Source organism: Gavia stellata, chromosome 30 (assembly GCF_030936135.1).
Source record: "Gavia stellata isolate bGavSte3 chromosome 30, bGavSte3.hap2, whole genome shotgun sequence".
In the NCBI taxonomy this organism is placed as follows: Eukaryota; Metazoa; Chordata; class Aves; order Gaviiformes; family Gaviidae; genus Gavia; species Gavia stellata.
In genome coordinates, this window is record NC_082623.1 from 4781320 (window position 1) to 4809093 (window position 27774).

Sequence of the window (27774 nt, forward strand, 5' to 3'; positions counted from 1 at the left end):
GGCTGTTCCGGTTATCGCACTCGGTAAAGCTTGTTACATTTTCCTATAACGCCGTAACACGCACCAGGGCTCCCCCCGGCCAAGCACGCGAAAACACTGTAAGAACATTTAGTGCTATTTTATTTTAAGCTCCCAGGGAGTTTAAGCAGATAAAGGGCCGCTTTCTGCTGAAAAGGGCTGCTCTGCTTTAGAGAAAAGAAAAGAAAAAGAAGAGTTACTTGTGTAACTTACTTAAACTAACATTAGCAGCGCCAGCGGGGGCCGGGGGCTGCTCTCCCCGTCCCCAAGTACCGCACCAGGGTGGTGTGGGCTCCCACGGGTGGGATGGGGAGAGCCCAGCCATCTGGCCAACACTCTTACGCATAACCACCACTTCTGCTTTTCAGTCCCAAAACAAGGCAGTTAGTGACAATCCTCTGAATTAAGGTAAGTATCTGGGGCTCCAAGACACACAGTCAGCGTCCCCCAGACTTCTGCTCTGGCAGCAGGACACAGCAAAGGCAGCATTGCTCTGCCCCCACAGCCCTCCAGACCATTCCTCAGCCCAGAGGGTGCGAGTGTGTTTTCTCCCAGCTCGTCCCACTAAGTGTAGTGTGAAGGAAAGGTTTAAAACTGGGCTGGGGACTCTGAAATGCACCTCTCTGGCTGTACTTCAACCTTGTAAGGAGCGCCTCTTTTAGTAGAGCCACCTCAGCCAGGGCAGCATGTAAACCTCACACCGTGGTAAACAAAGCTTTTTTCCCCAAATCATCTCCACTTTAGACCCAGAGGGTGGGACAGGGGAGGTTTACTCCTCACTGTTCACAGAAGTCAGCCTCACCCCTGGGGATTTAGCTTGTTTCAAGTGGCAATGATCACATTCCTGGAACAGCACGTGCTGGTTTGTGTCCACATACAACAGAAGCCAGTTCACTCCCCGGTTACATGTGGTACACTGTACAATGCACAGGTTATAAGTACCCTTTTATAACATAACATTAAAACATACTGTAACAAACATCTTCAGTAGATTGAGGCGATAAAGGTAGCCTTATCTGGGAGAAGAGTACCTGCTCAGCTTAGACTCACTGCACCAGGCTCAGAGGTCTTTGAGTTCTGTACCACTTCCACTGTACAGTCTGTAGAATCTTTTAATAAAGTAATCATTCACCTTGTTTTCCTTGCTCTGATGGGGGAGAGGGACGGGACACTAGTTTTAAAGATAAACAGGGTGTGTGAAATATCTCAAAACAAGTTCAGTCAGGCAGACTTTATACCCAACAGAAAAAAAATGCAGAGAAGCAGCTGTACTGAGTTTAGGCAAACTTGCAGATCTACGATGCTGCACATGCAAAAAGACAAACCAAATGGAAACAAGACATCAAGGTAGCTACAAACAACAACAAAAAGGCATCAGATAGTGTCTGGAGATGGCTACACAGGAAAAGCTATACAAGACATTCCTGGAATTGCATATACAGAGATTTAAATTTTATTCATACATTTATTATTTACACAAGCTACCTCTATTAATTGCTAGAGACTGACCTTGACTCTCCTAGTTTTAAATAAGGTTACTAACCACCACGCACAGTAGAACAGAGTTAATACTGTTAGTGTCATTGGTGGCATGAGTGTGCACCAAGGCAGTGAAACGCCTAACAATTCTACTTTGGAAAAGTATTCGTTCTTCTGCACGTGGGGTTCTTGGTTGCTGCACTTTCAGCTGGAGCAGCTGGCGAGGCTGTATCTGTGTAGAACCATACTGTTAATGCCATCACAGACCAGAAAAATGCCCACATGTGCAGGTAAGTAAAAAAGTCTTTTTTATATAAAAAAAGCATTAATTCTGTTTATTGCACAAAGAAAGGAAGATTTAAACTAAACTAATACTGCAGGGTTATGTACCCCTTTCCTTTGTTCAAGCTGTTTTAACAGGCAGACTATCAGTTGTAGTTTTGCTGTGTACTAGCCAATAAACTCCAGCAACAAGGTGCAGTAATTCCACATGCCTACACTACTTTGGATGCAGCATGCTAGCTTTCCTGGGAAACAAAGCCATTGCGTGCTCATCCCCTGTAGCTGGGAGGAACAGTAAACCCAGGGAGAACTTGCCAACTCAGTATTTCCTCATGTAGTAAACAAGGTGCATTTTCTACTTCAGCCTCCACCCCATAGGTATGTTACATTAAGATCAACCAACCTTGCCCCAGAAATGCAAGGGGCAAAGATATTATTTCCAAAAGCAGCCCTCTTGGGAAGGCAGCAGGACCACCCCCGCCCTTACCTTCCTTGCGAAGGATTCCCCTCCCCCCTATTTTTTTATTCTTTTCAATAGAGCCAAATTAGAGATCCCAGAGTGAAACGAACAGATGAACGGACACAGCCACAATACGCAGCTACTGAAGAAGAATGAATGACCTGTTTTCCCTCGAGTATGCTCTCACCAAGCATGTGACTTTAAAAAAAGCTGAAGAAACCTTATTTTTAAAAAAATACGTCTGTCATAGTTAGCATAATTTAAAACTGTCATTGCCTTTACAACTAATTCAAAAACCAAATTTAGTTAAAATGAATTGGCATTTTCCCCATGGACAGTCATTCGTTGTAATGACTTTGTTTCGGTATTACAATATGTAATCTCTGAGCAGTCTTCCATTTTACCAGAAGACTGTAAAAGAAAGGTCAGGTTTCTTCAGCCACTCAAATAACTATTATGAAGAAAAATTACCAGAAAAAGAGCTTGTTTACAGAAGTAAGAGGTGAAGGGTACATAAGAGATAAATAGCTTATAACTTGGGGTATTTGCACTGCAGTGGAACAGTAGATAAACCCCCTTAGGTAAAACATGGAAGCTTTGCTCCTGTCAATGTAAACATTTTGAGTGTTGCAAGAAGCTAATACAGATAGATGCTCTTAGCTTCTAAACACTTTCTAGCCTAGAGCCTCTGCTTTCTCTTTCCTCTCCGACCACACTGTAATTGGTGCCAATCGGTAAGTGATTGGGGTAGTTAATGTGTGGACCGAAGGCCACCTAGGACCATCAGTTAACGGGAAGAGTTTTTACTTTACTGAGTAAAGACTGTCGTGATCAACTCCTAGCAACACAGACGCTACCTGGAACACACAAGATGGCTTTTCTTTGATTGGTATTTGTGTGGGATTGGCAAAAATCCCTTTCAGTTCAAGGGCATGGATTTTCTATCTTACTTGCGTAACTCCCTAATAAAAGCTGCAGCAGGGTAACTAGCATCAATGGGGTGTACCGGGGGAGATTTCTCTGACCGCTATTCAAGATGGAACATCCCCAAGGTCTCACCCCTGTGAGCCATCTTCTGGTTGCTATTACCTGTCCCACTCATGTTAGCCACAAAGAGCTACATCTGAAGAAGCCACCTGCAGAGTTAGGGGTTCAGAATTCTCCCACAATTAAAAATCCTTCTCTGCTTCCTTTCAAGTAGAGTCATCCAACCCTTTGTTTGGGTGCTCAGAGCTTGACTTGCAGAGCCTGTCCATGATCCCCTGCAGCATAGGTTGAACAATCCCCAAGAGAGGGCGCTGGGAGGAGTCTCCGTCCCAGCAGGCTTCCATCAGCTGCCAGCATTCCTCATCAAACACCGGGAGACGCTCCGGGCGAACTCCTGGAAAATGGAGAGGGACCTGGTTACCATCAGTACACCTCAAATCTGAGAGAAGCTTTGTCTGATGCTCATTACTTTGGTGCAAGCTGAAGCAACCAGAGGGGACTGTCTGGGGTCTGGCGCTCTTGATAAAAGCTTACATTTCAGCAATACTGCTGAGACATCTTTAGGAGCATTGCTGAAGTTGCTCAGGAGATCAGGCACACTCCCAGAGGATGGCCAACACATTTAATTTCACTGGAGCTTCCTCTCTGAAACTATTTGGGAGCAAAATGAGTACCCTCCCCTATGAGAAAACAAGTCCCCCTCACACCCACTTATAACTGTGCCTTTGGGAGCAAGTTCACCATGAGAACAAGCAGTGAGTGCAGCCCTCTGACCAAATACAAGACTCACTCATCTGAGTTAATCTTTTTCACATGAGAAGGGGAGAGATTATATGGACAGGAACTAAGGACACAAAGCAGGAAAGCATTCTGATACCATGACGCAGCATGAAGGATTAAGCTACCACTAAATATAGTACTACGCTAAACCTACACAGGGATAACAGTAAGTTTATATTTTGGGCAAAAACCATCAGTATGTTTCACTCAACATCCAGCCCATCAGTGACAGCTTCCCCAGCATGTTGCATATTAAGCACTTGAATGTACATATCTCCACGGCCTCCAGAAGTTGCAGGGGATTAAACATTCTTTAGGGGATCACGCCTGGCTGGTTCTGGGATCTGGTTTACATCATAAGTGTTGTATTACTTTGCATGGTTTAAGCAGTGTGCTAGCACAGCTCCTATGACACTGTGGCAAGGAGGTGGTTAACTGAAAGCCTTTTTTTTTTTATTCCCTGCTAATTTTAGTCAGACTTTCAGTAGAATATGTCCAAGTTTAACTAGATGAGTGTTACTCTTTAGACTATCAATGAAGCAATACAACTTGTATTTTCACCTTTCAGTTCCAAGAGGATAAAAACCGATTTCCTAATCTCCTCTCAAATTTTACTCAAGCATAAGGTATCAGCCAATAGAGTTCAAACAAAGCCACTTATACCTCTTCTAACATTGTTCCAAAGGTGATCTTTGCTTGCACATCTCTCGAAAGCCTCTGGTAACTTCACATGTCCCGAACAAATGTACCAAAACAGAATGCCAAATGCGTAAACATCCACTGAGTTATCGTACTTTCCTGTGACAAAAATACATTTGATCAGCAGGGCAAACATCACCTTCATCACTGGAAACTCAGCAGTCTAAGAAATAATTTTAGTGTTCCACTTCCTCAAATTAAAACCACAACTTCATTGCCAGAAGGCAAGACTTGTACAAAGCCTAGTAACACATCAGGAGTCACTGCCAAAGGTGGAGGGATAAAAGTTAAGACCTTCCATTCTCAGAGGATTTATACACTTAACCTGTACCAGCAGCTCCCAAACTCAGGCTCAGGGACCACTGCAGGTACAGGTGCTCAGGTGTATTTCAGACTTAAACACCAACATCTGTAAGACTCTCAGTTCTGTTTGGCTGTGCTGCTAGCCCAGGAGTCTGACAGAGCTAACATCAGCCTCTCAATCCAGAAGTTTGGCAATTACTCATTTATAGCAAGTTCACCCACTGAATAAGAAAAGATTGAGCACAGTAAGTGCGTAAGGGCTAAGCCAATGCTCACCTCTGTGCGGTCAAGGTCTAGCCTGCTAGTCATGAGTATTCCACTGTTAGTAGTGAGAACCACCTGAATAATATCTTTCTAAATTAAAAACAAATAGGGTTGCTTCAATTTGACTGCAATCTTGTCAAAGCAGGGACAGCATCTCAGATAGATCAAAAGGATTCTGATAAGTATGGTATGGACCTCTAAGTGCTCCTGTAAGATGCTTGCTCAGGACAAAAGCTTAGAGACAGCCTGCCAGAAGCACAACACATAGTGAATTTGGACACACTCCGCATGTTAGTAACAGCTTGGAAATTCCTTACTTGGTATCCGTACAAAAAGCAGGGGATCCTTTCTGAAGTATCTGCCTATAAAGCCAAATATTTCCAGCTTCCTAATAACTAATAATTCAACTGTCCAACTGCAAGAGTATTAATCACTTCAGCAAAGCTTATGAATCCCACAGTTCTCTCAGTCTTAAATCTTCTGTTACTTGACTTAAAATACAGAAAAAAAATACATACTATGCATTCTAAGCAGGCAGTTTTCTGATCTATTTTAATTCTTTTTCCCTCATAAGCAAGTTGAGATCTTAATTCAAAGTAAAGGCCTTCAAAATTCAAGCCAGAGTGAGACAGTAGTGGATTCAATCAACAAGCGTACCTGTAAAGAGCTCAGGAGCCATATGAATGGGTGTGCCTACAATACTGCCAGACATCATGGCTTCTGGTTTGCAGAACCCCAAGTCAGTGATTTTGGCTCGATTCTTTTTGTCAAGCTGTAGAAGAATTCATACACAGGCAGCTGATAACCATACTTCTCAGTTTTAGTATTGCATTTTAATACTAAGGTTTTAAACTTTGTTTGTGTTTGAAGGGTTGGGCATTTGTTCTTAAGTAAGCGTCTCTGATTACTTGGCTGCTCTCGGACATTTACCTAGTTAAGCTCAGTAACAAGACATGCCTTCGCTTGTCTTCTACATAGAGGGTGTGGTTTGGGTTTAATAGAATGGGAACTGGAAGTCCTACTTGTAGGCTCAAGCTCTCTACCTTCAAGAGAAGTCACTCTACGGCTCTGTTTCCCCTAGGCTTTCTGCCTGAAAAATGAGTTAGGGAAACCTCACTGCAAGGCTCCTTGTGGCTAGCAATACCACAAGTTAAAAGATCCTGTATGAAGGAAGCTATTACTGCACTTAGAGCATACTTCTCCCTCCCACTAAAAGGGCCTCATAAGATTTCAGGATTAGCCAGATACAAAAGTTTTGCTTACCAAGACATTTTTAAGTTTGATATCCCGGTGCACAAGTCCCTGACTGTGAAGATAACGGATTCCTTCAACTACATCCAAGGCAATCTGTAATCGTGTTTCTAATTCTAGCCCAGCCTGAAGAATAAACAAACACAGATTAAATTCCTACAAGTGGAAGTTACTTTTGGTTACTCTTATTTGCCAAAAACGCTGAAAACTAAGCAATTCTAGCTGCTTTACAGATTAATAGATATTTAGATGTGTGGATTTTTTTAATATGTATATAAAAAAATGTATACACACAGAGATACTGTTGTTACCTTTAGTCCTGTATAGAGGTCTCTGTGCAACCGTTCCATTATCAGTAAGACGGCAATGCTGGAGCCTCCTCCATAGCCATAATCTATCACAGAACCATGGAGATGTACGAGCCGCTCATGTGTCTGCAGAGACCTAGAGAAAGTTCAGCACAGAAAGTTGGTCATTTTTATATCCTTCCCTCCACCCCAGGCCAAGCCTCACCTTGTAAAGGAAAAAATGCCCAATAGCTGCAGCTTTAGCACAATAGTAAGATACACCTACACCATGTGCCGTACAGTAAAAATTCACAGCACCCCACAGTTCTGAGGACCATAACAATATACAGCCATCTGATCCAATTAAACTCAAGAAAGCCTATTAAAGATTTAGTACCAGAGAAATACTGTATTATTTCAGCTGTCTGTACTGCAGCACTTTGCCTGCAGCTGTTTACTGCAAACGAGCTGTTTTCTGCAGTGCAGACCCATCATTTTCTTTTGTGAATTCAGAGAGGACAAAGAGATTGGGAAAGGAGGGATGATTCAACACCTAAAATCAGGGGAGAAGAACTGTTTGCTATCATACTCTATCAATTCTAATTTACTCTACAAAATAGCAAGCATTTGAACAGCGTAGACACCAGAGAATCAGATTAAGACAGGAAGGGGCATGTCTGCCTACCATTCTGTGCCTGTTGCATTTTTGCAGTGGCACTGGCAAGCTGTTTTGCCTTTGCTAGAAGTGGCAGCTCAGCATTTCATGAGGTCAAGTCACTGACTGCAGAGTAGAACTATAGCAAGCAAGGTTCTGCCTATGCAAATGCAAATAGCGTTTATTTGCAGCAGTGAAGTTAAGGAGATCTATGTGGAATGAGAAAAGCACTTACGATACATACCTCATATAGTGAAACTCAAGTGCAAGGTCATTCCAGTGCTTCTCATCTGGAGGAACAACAGATTTCAGTGCACATGGGAAATGCCCTCCCCAGCTGTCACACAGGTAGACCACGCCATACTGTCCTCGGCCCAGCTCACGGCCCAACTTTGGTTTGCCTGGAAGGCACAACATCCATTTAGTTAGACTTTAAAACATGTTCATTTCCTCCCCTACACTATCAGGCTGGCAGCCCAGAGCTTTTCACGGGTCAGCAGCTGCACAATTCAAGGTACACAGTATGTGTCAGATGGAGGCTCACTGAAGTAGTTGAGTGAAAAGCAAAACACCCCTCCTACTCCTTTACACCCACTGACTGCTTCAGAAGGAGGGAGCAGAAGATAGTACAGAGAACACGAAGCACAACGCTCACCATGTAACAGCACATCCTGGAGGGACCTGCTCTCCAGCGAGAGTCGTGCCAGCCGAGGAGCATGATCCTTCCGCACCTTCAGCCACAGGTCTTCTGTTTTCTCCAGCCTGCCAGAATGGCCATCTTCTAACTACAAGAGATATCACATATACACTGTAATCCTGCCTGGTTTGAAGCCCTGGTGTAACGAGGTTGGGGGTCCTTGCACAACAGAGTAGAGATGCTCCTTAAAGCACGCCTAGTTTAAAAATAGGACCTTGCATTAGGGCACTCACATCAGCTCTGCCACCTCTGCCTACAGAATGACAGCATTAACTGCACGAGCTGCTCTTTTAGCTGTCTCTGCAATTAAAAATCCTCTTTCCATAAGTGGCAATGTACAAAACAAGACCTCCTTCTTAACAGTTCCACACACTCACCTGTCGCAGAGAAGCTGCAAAAGCCTCATGGGAACTGTTTAGCCTGGTCCGGAACTGGCTGCAAATGCTCTTGGCTAACTTGGACGCACTGAGGCTCTCGATAGCATCCTGAGCAACTTTCCTCTTCCAGTCACTGGTGATGGCAGGCGGGCTGACCCATGTAATCCGCTGGATTATCTAGTAAAACAGGAAACAGAATTAAGGCACTAGCACAAAAAAAAGCAAAGGGTCCGTAAATTTACTCAGACTGCTTAGATAGCTTGTAATAATGCACAGTCATCCGCATGCAGAATTGGGCTAAATAATTACCTTACAGCAACTACTAACAATTTAGAGGTATTGATCACAATACTGTTGTACACACAAAGAGATTTGATTTTTCTGAATATCTGCTGAGTTCATTCCTACAAGCCAACCATCCTTTCATGTCTGACCAAGAACATGCACAGCTAGACAGCCACCACTTAGAAAACCACACGGTTGTGGTACAGCTTGTAGCCTGAAAGAACAGGTAGCATAAGCAGTAACCCAGAGACTCAGGAAGAGAGATGTTCCTAAATGGGTGAAAGCTGCAGTGAAGCAGCTTTTTGCTGGACGGACACGCTGTCAAGGTGCAGAAGTCCTAGGTGTCGGTATGCACCACTTCCCTTAAATTGCTGGGTGATTAAGATGCCCTGTCCCACCCTTTATTAGAAGCCACAGAAATCCAGCTGCTGCACACCCAGTCTGGATCCTTCTCCCAGGCTGAAGGAGGAACCTGAAGGCTTTTTACCACTCGGTCTGCACTGCACCTATTTGGGAAAAACTCATATTCCTCTCACCCATCCATACAATGAATCTCAAGAGGGAGAAGGCAGTAAAGGTCATCAACAGCTCAGAGCAGGAACTTCAGAAAGATGAATGCTTTAAGACAGAAATTTAAAACAAAGACCTGAGGAAATCTGGTCTGCTCTGGAGGGAGAAGAGTGAATTGACCTGAATCAAGATACACTGCAAAACAAAAAACAAAAAACCCACAAGAAACCCACAAACCCAAACAAACAACCAGTTACCCAAAACGTATAGAGCAAGAGTTTCAAAATGCTGATCAACACTCCTTTGTGTTTCAGAACAGAAAAAAACACTAAAGAGGTATTTGCTTTAAATTAAATATTAGCATCCCCAGGAATAAACTATACACACAGCCTTAGTGCTGAGTGGGGAAGCAACAGCTTTCCAACCCGTGTGCCCAGAGTCAAAATTTGGAGAGCACCTGTGAGTAGTCACACTATTCTCTGCTACAAAAATATTTCACTATACAGCGACACATACTAGAAATAAATGATAAAGATGTCCATACCTGTTTGATCTGTTCCCACAGCATCCTGGTTACCGTTGAGCCAGAGTGGAAAGTGACTTCAACATGATAGGCTGCATTTAGTATCTGCAAAGCAGGGGAAAGATGAAAGTATGGGAACTTTGCAAGCTATAGCCACTATAAAATTTGCTAGACCCTCTGAACATGAAAAAATGGACACTATATGGGATACTCCATGATTCATTTGGTTCAATTCATTTATTAAGCTCATAGGTGTTTCTAGGCTGTAATCTGATTGCTATATACAGATTTAGCAAGGGTAAGTAGGAGGCCTTTAAGTGACTGTTCCCCAGTTTTAGCACCTCCCTTAATGACACCAGACCCACATGTACTCCAGAGCTGTGCTCCTCTAATTTCACTAAGCACCTCAGTCTCCTACCACCCTTGCTGGATTAGGATAAAGACAATTATTAAGAATATTCTAGACAGCCATTTAAGCCACCATACCTGTTTGAGATAATTGCTTGTGATGTGTACAGAAACATCCTTTGACTTCTCCAAACTCCTTGCAGGATGTACTGAAACCTCCCAAGACTCCTCCAGGCTCTTCAGACATCTCTCCAGAGTCCCTACAAAGCTCTCTCGCAGATAGTCCACTGAACTAATTAGCTTGTTGGCAACTGCTTGGTTTAATCGAGAAATAATCAGTTCCTGAATTTGCTTAATACAACACTTTATGTCCTTGGAACTAACAGGTTCCCCATTCTCAGGAATGATGATATCTGCATAAAATAAAAGAAAGAGGCATCTTTTGCACTCAATATATCACTGTTGCAACAATGGCTACTGAGAGCTGCTTTGAGTGTTTTGCAAAGGAGCTACAGCACAGCCCCAGTCCAGCTAGGTTCTGCTCCAAATGCTATTTTGCTCCTTCAGAGGTTCATTACTTTAGACCCAGATGATATAGCCTGAAGCCAACAGTGTTTCTGAGTCATACAAAGAAACCCATGAACAACAGAGGAATACATATACCGTCTATTGCAAAGGATTAATTTTTTGCCAGTCTGCGTGTCTAATGCTACAATGCCAATTTTACAGAAGTCCCAAAACCAATCCTACAGATTTTCAGTAATTTGGTATTCTGTGATAGAAAGTACTAAAGCATTAGAGTAGTTCCAGGAATGCACATCTGGTACTCCGGTTTCAAGGAGGCTAAAAAACACATCTGACCAAGGTGGAAAATATTCTGATGTTTGCTTCCGTTCACTGGTGTTCAAAGTCACAGGACACTCAACTCAACACCTGATAGACTCTATACAAGCATTCTGTAGCTGCTATAGGTTTACAGTTGTTCGGTGATGACAAGTCAACTATCATCCCAAAAATTAAAGGACAGAAGCACCAAGCTGTCTTTCTATCTAAAGATCAGGAAGTTCTTCCAGGCCAGCTGCAATCCATAAGCACTGCTAGATGTTGAATGTTATGAAGAAAGTGATGTAACAGCCACACCGGTTACATGGAATTTTTTTCCTGGACCTTGAAAAGGTTAATTACCACCTGGTATTTGTAAACAAACACTGAGCAATCACTGCTTACGCACTGTAACCCCTCTGAGCAGTACTACATTACTACCAGAAGCTGAAGACCTTGTCTCTGGATTTTGGCCAACAACAATCTAAGCCTACTTAAAACAAATCCAGTGATCGGCAGATGGCATTAGCTCCTCAAAATAACATCTTCCTCCTTTTAGAATATTACTTCAAATACTGATAGCCAACAAGATGCTACACTCTAAGTGGTATTTGTTGTGCATATAAACATATACAGACATATACTGCAGGTGTTTTAGCTTGTGCTGCCCCTAAACATACTCCTGCCCATACAGAATCCTGAACTCGGGCACTACAGTGCTCTGACTCTTTACAGAGTGGGACAGAAAGAATACAGGAATTATTACCTGTCCTGATAATGGAGCAATAGCAGCCCTAAACAGGTAGAATTAACACACTCACTATACCCTTAGCGTATGCTAGCTTGTTGGGGTTTTTCGCAGCATGTAAATAGGTTAATGTTGCAATTAAAACAAACTCTTTATGAGGATGACATTTTGCATGGGCACTACAAAGCAAACACTTCAAGAAACAGGAAAGATCTTATCCATTTCCCACCTGCATAAGCAAAATGATCCAGATCCTAACCTGCAGGATTAAACATAATCCATCATTTCTCCTCTTCATCCCAGGAGATAACACTCCAATTTGAAATTGGGAGGAAACAAGTCAAGACAAATGAAAGTTATCTAGAATTTTCACCCCTCTCATGCCTCAGAAGAGCACTCAATTCACAAAAAATAATTTCTTCTAAACCTATAGCCTAGAGTTATTTCTGATTTTGTTTTCAACAGAAAAATCTTTCCCCATCAGTCCCGTGAACTGCATTTCCTTTAGAACAGAAAGGATTGTTATGGTAAACCTCTGCTTAGCAAGCAGAGGAGAAAAGAGCTGTGGAGTATCAACCTACAAATCTTCACTTTGATGTTTATGACAGACCACGTATTCCTGCAGACGAAATTTGGATAGCCTCTCACCCTTTACAGTTTACACATCCTTCTGTATGCTTCCAGCTTGTGTGTTCCTGGAAGTTCTGGTACTAGAAGATGTAGTGAGAATTCTCACGTTTCCCAAAAACACACACCAAATGCCAAGCGTAGGCCTCGGGAGCACAATATGTTGTATTCACTTTTTTAAAAGGAAAACCTTACCTACCCAGAAGGATTTTATTTTAGGAGGTTCTATACAAAAAAGTATTTTGCATACCTCTCTCAGACAAAGAAATCAAACAGAAAGTACAAATCAAGCTTTCACCACTAAAACTCAAACAGCTTTTTTTTCTTAGGACAGATTTATTCCCAAGTCCTAACACATCCACTGAGGCAAAATTGAGAGAGTTATATTCTTCTTCAGCAGAATAGGGAATTAAAGCAGAGAAGTAAAATACCCTAACCCAGAACCATGCAGCAAGCTCTGGGGGAAAAAGTCTGATTTATAAGAAACCAAGACTTAATACGTTCAGGCCTCTCACTTAAGGACATTGCTTTTTGCCCAGGGGATACTACAGAAAAATGCTTTGTGCATTAGTTCTGAATTTTCTTGCAAAGTCACTCGTCTAGACTGCCATTCAACCATCCCTTAGCAGATGGCAAATATTACTCTACCACTCTCCTTTAAAGCCCCTAACCTATTCATTCCTGATACTCTCCGGCCAGTAGTTACCTTTGAATTCCATATTAGCAGCATCCTCCAAGAGCTCCTCTTTCATATTACTAAGAGTCTCTATGATCATGTCCTTCATCTCCTCTTGTTTGCGGTTGGCAATGTTCATCAGAGACTCATAGAGCTCATTCTCCTTCTTGCGGGTATACTCCAGCCTCTTGGGGGTGATTTGCAGGTCTCGCTGCATGTCGAAAGCCTGATTGATGAAGATGTTCAGGCAGCGGCAGTGCACCTCATTTAAACTGGTAGCTGCTTCCACGAGATGTTTCTGAAGAACTTGCCTGGAAAAAGTGCTTAGGAGACGGAGCTTCTCAAACTGCTCCACCAGCATGCTCTGGGCATTGGCATCAGGACCAGGTGCCCCGCAGCTGCAGTGGTTGGTACTCAGGTACTCCAAGTCCATCAGCTGGCAGTAAAGGGAGGACTTTTCCTTATCAGTTTTTCTGGGAGAGATCAGGTCAACTCCTGACTCTGGCACTTTGAAGAAGAAAATGGGCAAAGAGAATTTCTCTTTGATTTCACGCAGTTCATTCTCATCTGATGAAGAAAGTTCAGCCTCGCTGATGGCAAAGATGACAACAGGCAAGACTTGATTCACGTACTCTCCCAAGGTGGCTTCAGCAGACTGGAATCCACGGCATGGTGCTACCACAACATCCACCTCCTAGCAAGTGAGGAAGTAAAAAAAAAAATAGGTTTGTACAGAACCTTTTAAAAACCAACACATGCAAAAATGCACTGTAATTCATTCACAAAGTGCAAAACCAGAAACATTCAAACCCTTTAGAACAGTTATGGAGCCTCACATACAGCATCGTGCTTTAGTATATAGCCTACCTGCAAGGCTGATGACAGCCCTCTCACAGGGATGCAGCCAGACATGGGTTAGTGCCCACTGACTCCAAAACTCTTTATTTTAAAACTCAAAGGCATTTGGTACAGCCTAGTTCAGAACAAGACTTAGAACAAGTTTCCCAGGTAAAGTGCTGTCGCAGAATAGCTGTTACTATTTAGCTTATAGCTGCCCCATTTTGCAACCACCTCTCCCAGTAAACACGCTCTCAACCTCCCATTGCTGGTTACCAGATCTGCAGCTCTTTGAGGAGATATTCATGCTGTCAGTTTTCAGTGTAGCTTCCAACGGTAAAAAGTACTACACTAGCCACTACTGCCAAGACAAAGGCAGCACAATAACCGATTCCAAAGAGTTCACAGCCAAAGGACAGACAAGGAGGAACAGTTGGTTGTGACAAGCTTAGTTATGACTTTCTTCAAATCCAACTAAAAGCTAAGACGTGTATTTTATTTACTTATTTTCTTACTGCAGAGTTTCACTTCTTTGGTCATATGCTCCTGCTGACACCACTTCTTACTAACCCTACTAAAAAGGGCCAGTTCTGAAACCTGCTTCCCTCCCTTCCAAGAAAGGAGACGAGATTCACCTTTGGATATGCGAGAACAGTTTTAGAATTGCATATATCACTCTACCAAAGTAAAAGAAAGAAAACATCAAAGGCTTTGAGCTGAAGAGAGAATTTAAGTGCCATCTTCCCAACTCATAACAGGGGTCGATAATTAAGAATTCTTCAATCATTTTTCTCCACCAGAAAAATGAAAGGCTTGTCACATCTCCCAACTGCTCTTAGAACTAAGAGGAAGTCATGACTGCCACGGGACTCCCTGGCGCTAAACTCAAACCTGTCTGATGCACAGGAGGTTGAGCAGAATGGGATGTGCAGTGCTGCAATATTCACCAGGACAGATGACTCACCAGCGACTGTAAACAAAGGAGGAAGCCAGCGCTGTCTCTAGGAGACAGGAGAAAACCAATACAGACAACCAAATACAGCATAAGCAACTGGTCCTTCTGTTTCCATAGAGGCCTCTCAGGCTTTTCCAAAGAGCATTAGCAACATTTCTTGCCCCCCACCTTTCCCCCCCCCCCAGATGTCCTACAGAAGTTTAAGCACTGCCTATGCAGCTTCATACTATTAGGGGTCAAGTCTTCCTGTATGGGGAATACCTATGACTCAACACTGGATTCCTGAAATTTTTAAGCTGGTTCTCACAAGGTTACACTGCTATAAACACACTTGAACACTTCTAACAGAGCTGTAAGCATGAAATTGCTGTCAAGTAACTTCATTCATATTTTCCTTAACTAAAAGGCCCTTTTTAAAATATCAAAGCCTCCCACTTAGCAACCTGAACATCAGGTACGCAAATATCAGTTACAGCTCTTCCACTTAAAATACGATGCAGAGGTGCTGTCAACAGCAATGCGAAAAAGACAGCTTAAAGAGAATACCATGCAGACACATTCATCTATGGATTCAGACTTGCGATGCCAGGATGACCACTGCATCCCATATCCCAGAACAAAAATTAAAATCAAGGATCAAGTAGGTCTTGACCTACAGTGAGACAAGAGGAGTCTAAATGCGTTCAGGGACCACTGAAGTGTGCCATTTTACTAAGTCAACAAATAATCCCTCATTTCCAAATCAGTTAAAAAGAATTTAATCGCTACATCCCAAGAGGACCTTGTCCTATTTTGCTAGGCTTCGGGCAGTTTAATCACTGTTTGCTTAGTTAACTAAGGTGCTGAGAAACTAACCCAATTTAGTCAGATTACCCAAACTCCTACCAAGCAGATTACAATCGAAGGCCCAGCTCAGTCTTTTTCTAAGCCAATTTGAATACTCTGCCTTTCAAGAGTAGTCTGTGAATCACTGAAGTCTGACAGTTATTGCATTTATTACATGTGATCTAATTTCATTGCCTCTCTATTAATCTGAGGTAGGTATATACCCCTGGATTCTACTTAGGACTTTTTTTCACACACACACACTGCCTCCCAATTTTTCTGAAATATTCTGTTTCCATGGCGATCTGAGTCAGAAGTTCAGTAACTCTAATCTAGAGAGAATCCCAGGTAAGAAAACTGAACTACACCTCTGGTCTCCAGCAAACACTGCTGTCCTTTACAGAACATAATTGCTTTGATTTTGTGCAATGACTCTGAACCCCACTTCAATAGGGAATTTTGCTTTACCTTTGCTGGAGGGGCCAGCCCAAGAAAGCTCATGACGTATACACACTCATGAAATAGCCTGAGAAGCAATGCACTTTTTCTGACCATGAACTCTGCCCCTGTAAAAGATGTACCACTAAGCAAGCAAAACTAGAAAGAGAACATGTTTCACATGAGTGGAAGAATAATTTCATGGTGCTGGCATTTTCAGCATCATCTATCCTCAGTTATGCCAACATAAAGGGACAGAGGAAGACAACTTCAGGTATTTCATGCTGGTATGTAGCAGGAGCACCTCAGCATAGCCCAAAGTAAACTTGGAAGAAACGTGGAAGGAAGAGTGTTTCAGCTAACGTGAAAGCTTTTCAGTTTTCTGTATTAATGCCACAAACACATTAACAATACTATCAAGAAGGAGATCAGGGCACATTCTTCCAAGTTTTCAGCAGGATGTACATTAAAATAACCACCCAATAGGTACTTAACCACATTCTTTGCTAATCGTAACAACTACTAATTCATATGACCTGAATCACTGCTATAGTACCTGAAGAAATGCAACAATAAACCCAAACTAATTCAATTCTTCTGTTAGAGCTCATAGAACCATCTTGTATTTCTTCATTCATTTTCCAGCTTTGTCAGAGCAGCTGAAAATTTTTCTTTGCCTACAAGATCTGGCTAAAACTTTTCAGCCCGAGACTCAACGTCGCACGAAGCGCAAAGCAAGACAAAGGCATGAAAAAGGAAGCTTTCAGCCCTGTTACCCTCCTCCCATTCAGCTGTACCATACAGATGAAAACCAATACTTCAGAGAAGTCCGTTTCAGCTTCCAGGCACAACTGATAACATTTAGGGAAATAGCCAACTGTTTACTCCCACTATAAATCTAATAATCTGTCTGGCTAGATGGATTATTCCCCATGACCTAGATGCATTCCTGTGCACAGTGATCCCCAAGGAATAGAGCAGCTTTGCCAAAGTTTTTCCTTCCCTGGTATTTTATGCTTAAAAATAACTAAGTTCACACACCTATTAGCACAAGGTAGTGCTCTCACAGCAGCTGACCCATGCGGATGAAATTTTTGGCTCCCTCCTCCTCATCCCCTTTTCTGTGAAGCAAGTTTTGATTAAGACATCCTTCAGTACCACAGAAAAGCAAGCATGGTCCCATCCTGGATATCAGACTAAAGAAAAAAACTCAGGGTGCTCCACTGGCAGTTCAATATTAATAAGTGGTATATTCTACACTTGTATTGAACTTATCTCCAAGCAGAAAAAGTAGTTTAGTTAATATTTCGATACTGTTAACTTACAAATAACAGCCTTTCTTTACTGGAGTAATGGCTAATGAGTTTGGTAGCAAACAAGTATCTACACCAAGAAGTATGATTCAGCATTAAGTGCCTGCACGAAACAGCAGCCCGTTATCCAGGTGCCCAAGCCTGCCTGTGCAATCAGATCTCTCCGTAAGAGATGCTTAGGCCTGAAAAGCTGCACAGCATTCCCCAGGTCCTGAAGTCCCTGACAGCTCCTCTGACGGCAGCCTATGGGTAGATAGCATCCTCACTGTGGGGAATGACTGTGATTTCAAACAGAAAACCACAAATGAAATTCTCATCTCCTATAACTGTCCAAGTCCACAATCAGGACCTGCAAATGTTTCTTCAAACACTAGTAAGGTGTTTGAATGTCTAGAATGTAAGGTTATCATGAAACACAGTACTACTTATAAGCACTCTGCTGTTGGGAGAAAAACAAACAGATGAAAATACAGGGATTCTAGGTAACAAGTGGGGTAAAATCCACATTGATTTCCCTCCTCCTCTGCCCAAAAGGTGCTGAGCTCCTCCAAATTATTTGGTTCCTGGGTAAATCTAAATCCTTAAGATCTGTACTGAATATCATATTATCATCAAGCATGCAGTTGTTATTAGACTCCTAGTTTTGTTTCACAAGTTAAGAAAAAGCAGAAGTTCCTTCAGAGTAGTTCTGCAGACATGCAGCTTTGGACAGTGTCCAGAAAACCTCATCCACTATTGCTCCACATATGTATTCCACTAGTTACAGAAGCAGCGTCCATGACCAGCAGATATTTACTTAAAAAACTTTGCTGTCTCGGCGTATGCTGAGCAGAGCTAGAAAACACACATTAGCTAGAAGGACGGAAAAAAACACAGATCTCTCTAACAGGAGGTCAGACTCCTGTAATTTAACAGGAAGCTGTCCCTAGCCCAATTACCTGCTAAAATGCATTATGTTCTCCTTTCAGCCTTAAAAAAATTTTGTTCTTCCTTTAGCCCCTTGAATTCATGTAAGGAATCCTTTGAATCAATCTGAAGCTAGCTGTGATTCACCCTCCCTCTCCTTCTACTGGAAGAGCTTTTTATTTCACCAACCCTTTTCAAATTAATCTGAGTAGCTGTTTTCATCTAAGTGTCCTAAATATAACCAAAGCCAGACAGAGAGATCTTTGTCACTCACATGAGAAATCTGAAAGAGGGTTGTAAACTGCAGTGTGTCTAAACTGGCCCATATAAAAAGTAACCAAGTAAAAGAAATGTAAAGCTAAATACTCTTTTATGCATAGCAAGGCAGGATTTTACAAGCAGAAGATCCAGAACAGGCATTTACTTTGCAGCACCAGCAGCTGATTTGGTGCTCTTCAGGAAAGTAGTGGATGCCTCACATACAGTTTATACAAACATGGCACTTCTGTTCTCTTTCAGTGGATACTGGAAGCCACAAACGCGCTACAACATAGCACTGACTCAGCTGATCTCATTAGGATATGCTTCATTTTAGCTACAGACTGGGTTTGTAAAACGTATTTCGAACTGATGAAGATAGACTGGGTCTTCATTTTCTGTCTATTTACAATCATGTCTCCATTCATATGTCCAGAGAAAAAATACCTTGCTATTTTATTGTTCATGCTCTTACTCATGTGACAACAGATGATATTCTTTGCACTTAAGCAATTTATATTTAAGAATTAATTATCTATTCCAGATATTCGACTGCCAAACACAATGCTCCAGAAGTATTATTCTGCAATAACAAAGGCTCAATCTAAGATACAAAATGGAATGAAAGCTTATGGAAGCTATAAAAAGCTATGATGTACAACCCTCACCTTTAAAGATATTTACTAAACACCAAACTGCAACACTCACAGGACAGGAACACACTTTATGGACAAGTAAAAGGAAAGTCACAAAGCCAGATACTAACAACATTAGAAACAGCACTGAGAAGAGACTCCCACCTTCTTGTTCTTTACACTTTCAATTTCCATTGACACCACGGAAATGTAAAAAACCCTCTCAAATGAAGTCACATCATTTTATCAGATGTTGGAATTAAGCAGCTTTTTTTCTGACAACAAGCTCTTCAGGACAGAAATAAAAAAGTACATATCCTTGTATAACAGCTTCTAGCTACTGTCAGACAGCAAAGCTAACTCTGAATGACCCTGAAACTGGAGTAAAATTTTAGAAGACACTTGGAGTTACAACTGAGTAAGCTTGGCTTCTGAGATGAATGGAAACATTACAGAGGAATGACAAAGCTAAGAGCCAACACTGAAACAAAAGCACACAAGCATAGACAGTGGTGTCCAATTAAAACCCCAACACCAGACTTCCAGCTTCTCTTTAATTAAAAAAATATTCCTATGCCTGAGAGTTTACACCATTAGCTTTATTAGGGACTATAGATGTTACACCTGAAGTTCACTATGATGATGGTACATTGAGACCTAGTTACCTTTAGCAGTGAGTATGGCAGCATGACCTCCAGCTCTGCTATCCGGTGAGCAGGATCTTCGCTGTCCCCATGGATTTCTAAGTCCTCCTCCGGTATCGTGTCCCAATGCCCTCGGTGAGCTGCCATCATATGGACCAGTTCATACTGCTCAGGCAGCGCTAGGCTAATCCGTGTTTGCGTGCCATGCGTGAAACGGATCCGTCGCCTCTTACAATTCTCCTCATTGCTGATTTTGGTGGTAGGGAGCAGCTTCTCACCCAGCAGTATGTTGAGTAACTGGCATTTGGCATTACAGTTCTGGCCAAGAATCAGAAGGCAAGGGTGCCAGCTCACAGTCCGCTGGAGATGCTCTTCCTCATGGCGAGGGAAGGAAATGAAATTCTGCCCTAAAATTGAGGACAAGACTGCATTAGAACAGGTTGGCTGAACAGTAAGTCTCGTATCTCTAAGCCAGCTGAATGCAAAAATTCAGACATCGCTGCCCCACAGCCCACCAAGAAACCCACGTAGCACCAAGAATTTGCTTATGTATCCTGAAAGTAGTGTCAGCAATTCAGCATTTCTACTGCACCAACAGAGACATCCACAGTAGGTTAATTCTCACAAAGCCATTAAGACAATTTGTTATTGTTCTCCCCACCTATTTCACTGGAAAGTGTTTACAGAGTCTCTTCAGCAGGTTAGGGGAAGATTAATGGTAGGCCCTAAAAGTCAAGGAGAAATAGTTGTCAAGGGCAAAACAACCAAAGGGCTAATTTTGCCTTGGGTTGGAACAGTGTTTCGCCTTGCTCCAGAGTTCAAGTAGGCGCAATGGGTCACTAAGGCTAACTCTTCCCAAGTTTTGGTGGCCTGGCTGTACAGAACACTCCTGTCACATATCAGAAATAAAATCAATCAACTATGAATCGGTGACAGTTCCATCCACACACTTAAAAATGTCAAATACTTTGCATCTACCAAATCCCAAGAGTATTACTGCACAAGCTTGTTTACCAAAGTCTAGGATCACTGACATTAAAGCAGAAAAATCTCCTTTCTAGCCTCAAGGAAAGGCATTCTCACAAAATTGCTTCTCTACATGAAGCAGATGACAAGACCAAGTTTGCTGAGACATGCTAGCAGAACTATAGCCTCTGCCAGCAATTCCCTATGACAGAATATAATCACAGCATCTAAAAAACCGTCACGCTTTCACCAGCCTGGGTAGAGATGAACCCAAGGGAAGACGACACTCTTTGCTAGCAGCCAGAAGGTTCCTAGTGTATTCTAAAACACAGTGATAAACAGCTTCACTCCTTCGTCGCACTAACAGTACACATCTTTCCTAACCTATATAGTTGAACTACATAGGCAGTTTGTCAGAAATTCTTACCAATTTTAAGAACAACACTTAAGCTACAAAAGGAAATTACTCAACATTTGTACCTTCTTCAGAGTAGCAGGATTCCCTGTAATCACTCTCCTTACCCACCTTCCATCTGAAGCATTAGTTGTACCATCCCACTAACCAGGCCCTTTGAATTCTTACTCCATGATGTTGCAACTCCTTCCATTTGCCTTACTACATTAATTCAGTCTCAGTACTGAATTTAGCTTTTGTATTCTCCTACAAGTCCTAAATACAGCTTTTCCCACGCTCAGTCATCTAAGCTGAAGTCTAAGAAGCTTTGCGTTACCTTATGCATAGCAACAGAATCATTCTGGTAGTACAAAAAAATGGATACAAACAAATCCCCCATCTGCTGCACTTCAGCACAATCCCTGTGAGTACAAAACAGCTCGTGTTCCACCACAGCCAGAGAGCTAGCCCATGTTCCCAGATCTGAAGGCAGATGGCACCCAAGAATGAAATTGGAAATGGAGACACCAGTCCCCAAAAGAACTGCCAACTCTGAAAGCTATAAACCAGTACGATTGCCCTGATTATCAGGCAAACTGACAAGAATGACAGTTTAAAGATAGACTCAAATACAATACAGCAGAGAAGCACCAGCAGGGATTTTGTAGGGGAAGGTCCTGTTTCACCAGGGCTATTAAAATTCTTTCAGTGAGTCATGTTCTGGCATCCAAAATTGTTTCAGCATCTCAAGCCCCAAGAAAACAAGATACTCTCATATACCAAGATATTCCTCAATACTACTAACCAAATTAAAGATAACATACAACAGCTATTCTAGTCCTCATTCTGATAGCATTCCATTTCTCTATTTTAATTAAAAACATTCAAATCAGGAGCCATACCACATGTAGTTGGTTCTGTCTTAGACCCAGTTTAAGGCTTCTTTAACATCTTGCCTAAGATTTACCTTTCCTTCAAATCTGCAGTCTGGAAATAGGATTGCTGAAGGAGTTCTCTCCATCAGATGAGTCCTTCCATCCCACACAATGCTAATGGGGAACCCCCTCCGTGCCTCAGCAAGCCCCTCTCCTGCACCTCTGCCCCACACAGCCCTGGATGCTGACCCCCATAAACCAACAGTTTGGAAGAGGTTAAGGGAGGCATCACTTCTTGAAGTGTGACTCTTCATAACTGTTTCTTAAACAAGCCTTTCAAGATCCACAACCGTAACAGAGTGGCCACATCAAGTGACTGAAGGGCAGAATCCGGCTAACAGCTCACAAAAGAAAAAAATCAGCAATAACCCACAAATAGCACATTTAAGCCTTCATCTAAAAGATGAAGAATTTCTTTGATCTTGTTACATCTATTGAAACTTCAGCTGGAATTCAGGGTCACTCTTCAGCTATAAAGCATGAAAAAAGCAATTCAGAAGGCATTGTACAGGCCATGAAGCCTTCTCTGCCCAGGCTTTTGAAAAAGAGGCAGATTGCACCCTCTCCTCATTCTGGGCGGCCTCTGTATTTACAGTTACTTAATGCCAGCACAAAATGATTGAAATACAGCAGCTTAGCTGAAATTATTGAATCACAGAATGGATATATAAATACTACATCTTTAAAACACCTTTCATCTTTTCAGGCACACAACCTCCCTGTGATCAGCATTTATTCAACAAGTTTACTACAAGCGGTATCAGTAACAAAGCCATTACATTTAACATTATGTCACACTGCGATATTCCAAGTATGTGAAGTACAAACCTGGAAACAGCACCAAAAGCAAGATTCAGCCGTATCACAACTAACCCAGTGCACCGTCAAGGCACCCAAGCCATGGCAGTGGTTTTAACCCTGTGCGTATCTATCACTGGACATCTTACAGTGACCTCAAGGTCTCAAACCTGAGGCGAGTTGCACAGCGATGGATCTATTGCTCATATGCTGCCCTGCAGAAAGTATATTACTATTTCCACACACCAGAATAAGACACAGGGTAAAAACACTCATACAGTACTTAATAGGTGATGCCACTAATCTGAACAAGAAGAACTCAAGCTGCGAGGAATATGACCTCCTGTGGTACCTAACAAAAAGTAGATTTAGAACTTGCTTACTGAAGAGATGTGGTGATATTCCTGCATCTATGTGAGCGGCCCCTGTTTGTGACAGGACTTTTGCCAAAGATTTTAGCTGGTGTTACATACTGTTTCCATATACTGTATCATTTGGGGACATGTGATAAACACTTCAAAAAAAAAATGGCTGCAGGGGGAGTCCTTAAGCGCGTGCATCCTATTAAGTTCCTTTTGATGAAAGGCCTGTCCAAGAACAAGGACGTCTCTCACCAAGACTCATCTCAAAATTCAGTCAGAATTGGCAGAAGCAGCTTAGGTTGAATTTATGGAATCTATAGAAGCCCTAAGCATTTACTCATCCCCTTTGAAGGAAGGCCAACTACACTGCTGATCTCACATGTCTTTCTATTCTATTTTCAATAATACCTGCAGACAACAGTGCCTAAATAAGGCCAGACCCTCCTACTTCCCATTGCAGATGCTGCTGCCTCTCACAGAAACCTTTACACTTCTGTAGTGCTGGTGATGACTTGCAGCATCCTTTGACCACTACAAAACTTACGAATAACACACTCACATTATATAAACCAAGCTTTAGTTCCAGCCACCACACATCTATCAGCACCGTGGTGTCAATTCCAGCAGAACACACACGACTAGTCAATATACCAACACAAGCAGTTCCTACAGGAGCAGCTGCTACAACGTTAGCAGCCCCCACGGTCTGCAGAGCCAGGCTTCATCTTCTGCTTAACTTGAAGCTTGCTAGCAAGTGCCTCCTCCCATCTATTTGAGGAGTTATTTCACAAGCACCCTCCCAACCACTGCTCCACACATTATCTAGTCTTAAAACCCATCTTCTTATGTTGACATACTTAACAGCACAATAGGAGTCCTAACCTTTTGAGGATCACAGCAATATAGGCGGAGCAGTCACATTTTAACCAGGATATATTCCCTTGGTCAATATAGCATCAGGATGAAAACTCTTCCAAGCCCTCTGGTTAATACATTCACCCCCTATGAAATACATTTATGTATGGAGTCATTAGGCTACCAAACCTAGGGCTTTCCCCCCCCAAACACACACTCATTAAGATAAAGCCACAGCTGCTGACCAAAACTCTGGAGATGCTGTGGATAGCTGTACAAGAGGTACAGCTGGGTTTACAGAAGTTTCTGAAATAAGGCAAAAGAAATATCAAAAAACCTCAGGTTCCTAGGTCAAAGAGTTCAAACTATTTCAAGCACAGACTGAAGAAAACAGCTACAGTTAGCCGACAGCAGGGTTGCTGGGCTTTTTTCTTAGTATCTTTACATATTTTAGTAAAATCTGTTACTGAGTCCCTAATTAAGATTTTCTTTTTACAGAAAGTCAGTACGAAACACACTAGCTAACAGCACCAAGAATAAAAAGCTGTCAGAGGTGTGCAGGCTAAAGCTACAGGATTGTCACAGCATTGTGGTTTAACCCCAGCCAGCAACTAAGCCCCACACAGCCGCTCGCTCACTCCCCCCGGGAGGATGGGGGAGAGAATCGGAAGAGTAAAAGTGAGAAGACTCATGGGTTGAGATAAAGACAGTTTAATAGGTAAAGCAAAAGCCACACACACCAGCAAAACAAGGCAGGAGGTGTTCAGCCATCTCCAGGAAAGCAGGGCTCCATCACACGTAACAGTTACTTGGGAAGACAAATGCCATCACTCCGAATGTCCGTCCCCCCCCCCCCCTTCTTCCCCCAGGTTTTTATTGCTGAGCATGACATCATACGGTACGGAATATCCCTTTGGTCATTTGGGGTCAGCTGTCCCAGCTGTGTCATCTCCCAACTTCTTGTGCACCCCCAGCCTGCTCACTGGTGGTATGAGGAGCAGAAAAGGCCTTGACTCCGTGTAAGCACTGCTCAGCAGTAACTAAAACATCCCTGGGCTATCAACAGTTTCAGCACAAATCCAAAACATGGCCCCATACTAGCTACTATGAAGAAAATTAACTCTGCCCCAGCCAAAACCAGCACACATAGTACTTTAACAAATCATTCTTAAAAGCCTATTCATGGCAAAGCTGACCTAGGGAAGAGACAATATTTTGTTGAACACTTCAGACACACAGACAGTGCAAACAAGACTTTCTCCCTCCCCTCATAAACAGTAGCTGGAAGGCAATTATTTTTTTCCCTTGATTTATTTTACTTCTCTTACTATGAGGAGTAAGTCCTGGTACTAAGGCCACAGAGGGAACATTTGGTTAATGACAATCCATTACTGATGAATATTGTCTGTCATGCTCCTAAGCAGAGGAGGGTGGGATGTAAAAGCAAGTACACATTTGCTCCTTTAATTACCCAACCCTGACTGACCCAGCTTACCTGAAAGGTCAGTGGCTACTACTCAGCTTAGCAGATACTTAGGTCTGGTTTTGGACAGAGTAACCCAGGTTGTGCTTTAGGTTGCTTGAGTTGTGTTGATTCGAAGGGCAGTTACCTTTCTATGTTGTTACACCAGCTTCACAGGCATCCCAAAAGCAAACCCCTTCACATTTGTTTTGTTTCCAAGACATCTAAGTTTACTTTCACAGTTTATTTTTCCACTTCAACCATAGGCAGTAAGTGTCCTGTCCATTCCACTTCCCAGTTCCTTCATATTTCACAAAATGTTAGCATTCATGCCTCAGCACACTGCAGAGCACTGCAAAAAGTCTGCAGAACTGTTCAGTCAAAATTGCTCTCACTTTGACACTACCTGTAGGGCAGATTCTAGGAAAAAGTGGTTCTCACATCAGCAAGAACTGTGCTCCTTAAACCCTCTGATACTTGAAACGATCTCCCCATGTTGGACCGGGGAAAAAAGCTTTATTACCAGCCACTAAGTTTCAGAGAGTACTGGAAATGTACAATGCAACTAAAATTTTACAGAAACAAGAAGCTCTGTCCAAAGGTGATTATTCAGCCACAAGGGTAATAAGCAATACCAAGGCTCTGGGTTTTGGGCAAAGGCTCGTATCTTCCCACATCTTAAAAAAATAATAATCATTGGTTCACAGTTATTTTGCAGTTGACTCATTTAAGAAGACTGCCAGCCTCCATTATTTTACCAAGTCCTGCTCTTCATGCTGTCCTTTCCTCTTTGCTCAAGACTGCCACCACAACTTCCCACCTTCTAACATGGAGCAGGTTTATTAACTCGACCTGTGCCACCTGCAACATGTCACCACTTCACCAGTTTGAAAGCTACCGATTTAAGTCTTACTTTTTAAGAACAGTAGACGTTATACAACCTCTGCAGTCTGAAACCCTGAACCAAGAGTCTACACTATTATTACTGTTTACATGAACAAGCTCTAAAGCAGTCAGCCTTTCCTTGAAGCCCTGATGCTGAAGGGCCAGTTGGTAACACATTCGGCAGTAAAGTCAAACTGGGTCAAGGCAGGTATTTAAAAAAAAAAAAAAGAAAAAAAGAAGGTTATAAGCGCTCTGTGTTAGACGCAACAGGAAGAATATTTGGGGAGATCTGTAGCCTATGTGAGGCATATTTAATTAATGACGCATCCACATCTACAAAGCCCTACAAGCAGATTTTCAAAGATGCAATTGTATTTGACTAGCAATGTTTTTACAAGAAGTAACCAAACAGAAGAGCAACTCCAGTTGCCCCCCTTTTTGAGGGGGGCTGGGAGCTGCAGGGTGGGGGTCAGGAGAACACAGAGGACCCCATCTCCCTGACAGCCCCCAGTCACCCCCGGCCTGCTCCCTTCACCCCACGAAGCCTCTCACACCCCCAAGGCACCCCAGCTCTCCATACGCACCCACAGCCCATCTAACCCCCCATTACAGACCCTACAGCCCCCCCAGCAGCACCCCCTCGCCCACTCCCCCAACTCCACCCTTCACTCCCCACAGCCCACCCCCCGCCTCCCACCTGCACCCCAACCCTCACAAGCCCCCATCCCACTCCTCGCTGCCCACAGCTCACCCCACAGGCCCCCTCACCCCCTGAGCCCCCCCTTTATCCCCACAGCCCGCCCCCATCTCTCCCGACACCCTAAACACAGGCCTCCCCGCCCGCCGCAGGCCCTGCCCAACCTCCCCCGGCCCTCTCTCACCGCCGGGCGCGGGGCCGTCCCGGGGGGGCCCGTCCCCAGCCCCGGCGGGGAGGCCCTCGCCAGCCGCCGCCGAGGCGAAGGGGTGCCCCTGGGAGTACTTGACGTCGCGGAAGAACTTCTTGGTCTCGCGCAGGTTGTGCTGCAGCCGCGCTAGGTGCCGGTTGTAGTGGCCGAAGGAGCGGCACAGTTCGCGGATCACCCCGCCGCCCCCGCCGGGACCCCGCCACGAAGGGGCCCCTTCGCCCTCCATGTCCTCCGGGTCCGTTCCGCTATCCCCTCCCCACCGCGGGGGATACTCGGCCCCTGCCAGGCTGCCGCTCCCGGCCTCTCCGCCCTCCCGGAGGGAA

At 43.2% G+C, this 27774-nt stretch overlaps 1 protein-coding gene across 2 annotated transcripts; it reads right to left on the reverse strand.

The window, feature by feature from the left end:
• Positions 1 to 3008: 3008 nt before the first annotated feature.
• DSTYK (dual serine/threonine and tyrosine protein kinase) lies at positions 3009 to 27677 on the reverse strand. Of its 2 annotated transcripts, none has more exons than XM_059831142.1 (13): positions 27428 to 27677; positions 19911 to 20296; positions 13109 to 13772; positions 10344 to 10618; positions 9879 to 9962; positions 8540 to 8716; positions 8121 to 8250; positions 7710 to 7866; positions 6835 to 6967; positions 6536 to 6649; positions 5930 to 6044; positions 4670 to 4804; positions 3009 to 3620 (listed from the first exon to the last, which is right to left on the reverse strand). In XM_059831142.1, the coding sequence occupies exons 1-13, from the start codon at positions 27675 to 27677 to the stop codon at positions 3433 to 3435; spliced, it is 2808 nt and encodes a 935-aa protein (XP_059687125.1). In that variant the 3' UTR covers positions 3009 to 3432. The 2 variants fall into 2 exon arrangements, with proteins under 2 accessions (XP_059687125.1, XP_059687126.1); XM_059831143.1 differs by having other exon boundaries at positions 19911 to 20291; positions 27408 to 27677.
• Positions 27678 to 27774: the final 97 nt, after the last annotated feature.

Bases quoted from the DNA above. Each gene is read 5' to 3' on its own strand.
- DSTYK (XM_059831143.1), bottom strand. From the start codon at position 27,677: ATGGAGGGCGAAGGGGCCCCTTCGTGGCGGGGTCCCGGCGGGGGCGGC. The intron at 6,045-6,535 runs GTAAGCAAAACT...ATTCTTCTACAG, and splicing joins TCAAACTTAAAAATGTCTTG to CTTGACAAAAAGAATCGAGC. The intron at 4,805-5,929 runs GTACGCTTGTTG...TTTTTGTCACAG, and splicing joins GGCTCCTGAGCTCTTTACAG to GAAAGTACGATAACTCAGTG.